The 5,281-nt window shown below is 34.0% G+C and overlaps 1 protein-coding gene across 1 annotated transcript; it reads left to right on the forward strand.

Annotated features, from left to right (window-relative positions):
- The first annotated feature begins 1,182 nt into the window (after positions 1 to 1,182).
- On the forward strand, positions 1,183 to 5,065 carry LOC122407884 (uncharacterized). Its single transcript, XM_043414356.1, has 6 exons — positions 1,183 to 1,294; positions 1,408 to 1,470; positions 1,664 to 2,024; positions 2,106 to 2,214; positions 2,312 to 2,534; positions 2,639 to 5,065. Exons 2-6 carry the CDS (start codon positions 1,467 to 1,469, stop codon positions 4,891 to 4,893), a joined length of 2,952 nt encoding a protein of 983 aa, XP_043270291.1. The 5' UTR covers positions 1,183 to 1,294; positions 1,408 to 1,466; the 3' UTR covers positions 4,894 to 5,065.
- Positions 5,066 to 5,281: the final 216 nt, after the last annotated feature.

Here is a 5,281-nt window from a genome sequence, read left to right on the forward strand (position 1 = left end):
AGTACGTTTAAGACGTATTTGAACATAATTTGTACCGATCCAATCGAAGTTGAATGTTGTGAATAATACCAGGGGATCCTGAAAGTCGGAGGGGAATCGATTCTTTAAAGTGTGTACCTTGTTGAAGTAACGAATGACTTTCATGTGAATTTTTAATGATTTTATTTCCATTAATTTTTTAGTAATTTTGATAAAACGTTGTGAGCCCGACAAGGATTCTCAACGCTCATTTGTCGCCGGAGATTGTATTTCGAATAACTGATAAATACTTGACCTCGAATTGATATAATACATTTTAGTACTGCACGTAACTTCCGTTATGACTTTTTTTTCATTAACTTTTTTCGTGAAAATAATTATCATGAATTTCATTAAAGTTTCCAATTTGTTGGATAAATATTCCAAATTATCAATAAAAACTTGGCCTCCAATTGATATCATACATTTTTATACTACATGTAACTTGGATAGTACATTTTTCAATGTCTTCAATATTTATGAATTTTTTTGAAATTTTTTTATTTTTCTTTACAGAATTTTTTCGATTGTTTTTTTATTTTTGTTGAATTTTTTTGAACTTTTCAATTTTTCGTTTATTATTTTTATAGAATTTTTTTCCTGGTTCTAAATCTTTTTTCTATGTCATCCAGAAACAAGAGACCATCAATGTACTTGTCCCAACCTTTTTTCCCCTAGGGTATATATATATATAAACCACGCGTCAGTTTTCGATCATCGTATAAACAAACGGAGTTTTGACATTATGAAATGCGTGTGGGATAAATAAAAAAAACTTTCGTCATCTAACGAAGTGCATAGTACTAAAACCTGTGGAATGCTAAACTAAACCGGTATAAAAGCAGTCGCGTAAATGTAGTCTGTGATCTGTGTGTGAAAAAGAATAAAATAAAAAAATACGCGGTGCATGTCGACGAAACTTTTTAAGATTTCATTAATTCGTTTGACTGAAAATAAGTTTATCATATATCATTTGTAAATAGGTTATATGATACGGAGTGGCTACCCGTCCGACCACCGGATAATTAAGCATTCCATATTCGTCCGGTTAATTATATATATAGATATTGTGGCAAATACTTTTGTTAGTCGTTACAGAACCGCTGCGTTTGATGAATCCACGCATGCGCAGTCCGACAGTACGCAATACTGAGCAAGAGCAAGCATCGTAACGTATTTGCGTTGCGAAAAAAGTATTTTTGCTGGTTTCTTCGTAAAAATAGTGTAGAGAAAATAAGTGAAAGTGTAGTTTGGTGTTATTTTGTAATTTTAACGGGTGAGTTTTTTTTATCTCTATCATATATAAGAGAAATAGTAATGAAATTTATACAACTCTTGTTTTTTGGCTGTTTTATATTATTAACCTTACTTTTTTCACGTGTCGAATAGATTGGATCGTAATAATCGCATATAAACGAATCATCGTGTTGCGGTTGTGTTGTGGAGTTATGTGTAAGTTTTTTATAGTTATATTCAATCCATGTTTTGTTTTATTGTCCTTTTTTAAATTTAATTTATTACGAAATTATTCTCAAGCTCGTTCAACGTAGTTTTATGAATATAGTGTTTCTAAATATTTTTAATATTTAAATGGTAAATTTATAATATAAAATAGATTTATACATTTTTAATCTCAATTGTTTAGCTTCATCGGGGAGTTCTGAGCATGACTCAGATAATGAAGATCAGGAATCTGGTCTCGATTCCAGTGATTTTGAGCATCCATCTACTAGCAAAAAAAATTCTTCGCAGACAAAATCTAACGTTTCACTTAGTGTCGGAGCTAAGTTTGATTCCATAACTCAAATCGAAGAATCAATTTTAGCGTTTGGGAAAGAAAAATTCTGTTTTTTTTACAAACGTGATTGCGAGACCATCGAGAAGTGCAGGAAACGGGGTATTACGAGATGGCTTAACGCTGATTTAAAATATTATTATCTAAAATATTCGTGTATTCATGGTGGAAAAAAATTCAAGTCAGTAGCGACAGGCATCCGGTTATCATCGTGAGTGTTTATAGTTATTAGTATTGGATCTTGTTTCGTGTAGTTGTAATTTATTATATATTTTAAAATTCAATTTTTCAGGACATTTCAAAAAAAATGTGAGGCTATGTTTTCATTTACCTGCAGCAGTGATGGGAAATATCTGCAGCTGACGAAACTGATCGAAACTCATAATCATATTTGTTCAGAGGTATGAACAGTTTTTTCTGTTGAATCCATTCAGAAAATTAAGAAATCTGTTTTAATATTAGTTTTATTTTAAACAAGAATTTTTTTTTTCTTTTCAGAAACTGTACAATTTTTTGCCGCAAGTTCGAGCTATGACAACGCACGAAAAGTTTCAAGTGAAAGAATTGTTAAATCTTGGCGCAAATAAAAAAATTGTTAAACAAAAATTGGCCAAGGATTTTGGTAAACAAATTTTGCTGAAAGATTTGTCGAACGTTATGTTACGACAAGAAGGTCAAAATAATTTAAAAAACGTACTTGAAAAACTTCAGAAAGATTTCGGTATGTGTAGTATTGACCTAATTAATTTTTATAAATGATATATGATATAATATCGTTTACAAATTCATATTTATGAATGTGTGAATGCTGTGTTATTTTTTTAGGAGCCGAGTGTCGTGTTTTTGAAGAAGGTGGAGAGATGAAAGGTTTGTTTTTCGTAACACCGGAAATGAAGCGATCAATGGCAGCGTATTTCGAATTTCTTGGTATCGATGCGACGTTCAAGTTGCTCGATATACGTGCGCCTGTCTACCTTATGATTGTTGAGGATTCGGAAGGGAGCACCGAAATCGTTGCCGTACGCATTCTCATTAACGAAGATGCAGAGAGTATGAGGTGGCTTCTCCAAACATTTAAAACAATTCATCCGTCTTGGTCAAGTACAAAATGTATAATGGCGGACAAGGACTTGCTCGAAAGAAGAATTATTAAAGAAGAATTCGAATCGGCGAGAGTTTTGATCTGTGTCTTCCATACTCTGAGGACATTTAATAGGGAAGTGAGTTGCGACAAGCTATCTATCACACCAGAGCAACGAGATATGGCAAAAGAATTGTTTCAAAAAATGGTTTACTCTTCGACTGAAACTGAGTATATGCGATATTACGAAAAAATTAAGGAGTTGCCAGCGGCAATTGTCAACTATTTTGACAAAAATTGGCATGAAATTCGTAGTGAATGGATCTTGAGTGTCGATTTCATGCAGTCTACATTTTTGAACACAACGAATAACCGAATTGAATCGTTGAATGCGAAGGTGAAGAGTGTTGTCAAGTTATACAGCACGTTGGAGGAATTTATTGAAAGCTTTTTCGTCCTTGTTGGTTGCTTGCATTCTGAACGTGATTTCAAGGCTGCTTTTAATTATCAAAAAACCTGTATTATACCATATCAAGAAGATTCTGCAGAATGGCTTTATTGCTATCACCTTACGCGACTTGCATTCAAATTCGTGAACAAGGAACTGTCAAGTTTTAGACGAGGAAAGTTTATCTTCACAAAATTAGACGATGAGCACTTCGAATTTCGGTTGGACGAGTCAATGGTTGTTGCGTCGGAAAAGTCATGCGAGTGTCCTGCGTTTTCATCGATGATGTTGCCGTGCCGGTTTATATTAATCAATCATCGATCTATCTGTTATCTTTGTTCATTATGGAAATTGTTATTTATGTTTTTGTATTTTTTTTCTAGCCATATTTTTATTGTCAAAGAACAATTAGGCTGCGACCTTTACGATCCTAGCATCTGCAATCGTCGATGGACTCGAGAGTATTATTGCGACACGCAACGAGTGTTCAGCAATGAGAGGAATGAAGATACAGAGAATCCTGAACCAATAGTTTGCTCGAAACCGCCAAGACGCTATGTTTCAACAGAAAATGGACGATTCCGGATTATTCGCGATATTACTAATGCTTTGAATACTCTGGGTAGCGAGGTGACTGGTGAAGTCTTTTTGAGGCGAGTGAAGATGTTAAATGACATCCGGGAAGCTTGGGTTGAAAATCGCGAAGTGCGAATTTTACCAGTGGCGACAGAAGTACTTCCAAACGTTAGAACGAGCACTCCAATATCGTCGCATAACCGAGCTGAATTGAATTTTGATGAAGTTTTTACTGCAGCTTCGGAAGAATTATCTTTTGATGAAATCGATGAAAATCAGAACTTGATCGAGATGAGTGGACAGGAAGGTGGGGAAAAAAACGTAGAAACTGATACGATAAAAGCGAATGAGTCGTTGACGAAGGTCATGGATCCCAATGATATACCATCTGTTGGGCAAGTTTGTACGACTTCTTCGGTTTTAAATCTGAATATACAAGATATAAAGGTTCCTTGTGCTGTGAAGCGTAGGGGACGTCCAAAAGGATCTTTGAAAACAGTGATTGGGTTGTCTAAAAAACGTCGGATCCCGATGCGAACTCGTAAACTCCCGTTCCTTCAACTCAGTCTTAGCGAAAGAGCTCTCGTTATATTGAAATGGTTGGTGGATGAGAAGATCGCATTTTCTGCCGTTCATAACGGTATAAATATCCCAGAAGAATCGGTCGAGACCAGGCCTAACGAAGTTTCGGATTCAATCATCGACGAAGATGTAAATATTGAGTCGGTACGACGATATTTTTCTGTTGAAGCATGGAAAATTGTTGAAGAGTTTGTGAAACAAAAAAAAGATAGTAATGTTTTTGTATGCGCTATGTGTGACGTTGATTTAGATACAACTGTCGATGACGAATCTCATCCATTAAATCAAAAGTTTTCCATACGATGTGATTACTGTATGTCGTGGTACCATTTGTCATGCGTCGCATTGAAGAAACTTCCCAAAACAAAGTTTTGGCAATGTAAAAAATGTTAAAGTTTGTTTCACATGGTTGCATAAAGAAAAATTCAGTTCCTATTATTAAGTTTAAGTGGATATCAATTTGATACTTTAAGTTTCAATTGTTAGAATTAAGCATTGTTCTTTGTTGAAAAAATACACTCAAACTGATGAGGTTTAATAAAGTTTCAGTTTATATTTTTGTAAATATCGATGATTTTGAATTTTTCCATGTTTTATATCTTTTTCAGATATGCAAAAAAATTAAGAATTTAAAATAAAAAAAGAATTGAAATATAAAGAATAGAATGAATTATGATAAAAATTTGATCCTTCATCAATCGTTGGACGTCTACGATTTTGGAAAGTAAAACTCCTTACATACAATTTTTGCACGTTAAACATTTTATGGTAGTCGGATGTG

The sequence above is a fragment of the Venturia canescens genome, chromosome 3 (genome assembly GCF_019457755.1).
Source record: "Venturia canescens isolate UGA chromosome 3, ASM1945775v1, whole genome shotgun sequence".
NCBI classification, from domain to species: domain Eukaryota; kingdom Metazoa; phylum Arthropoda; class Insecta; order Hymenoptera; family Ichneumonidae; genus Venturia; species Venturia canescens.

What these genes read in the sequence shown, in the direction of transcription:
- LOC122407884 (XM_043414356.1), top strand. An exon ending in ATAATCATATTTGTTCAGAG is followed by an intron (nt 2,215 to 2,311) that starts GTATGAACAGTT and finishes TTTTCTTTTCAG; the next exon opens with AAACTGTACAATTTTTTGCC. An exon ending in AAAACTTCAGAAAGATTTCG is followed by an intron (nt 2,535 to 2,638) that starts GTATGTGTAGTA and finishes TTATTTTTTTAG; the next exon opens with GAGCCGAGTGTCGTGTTTTT.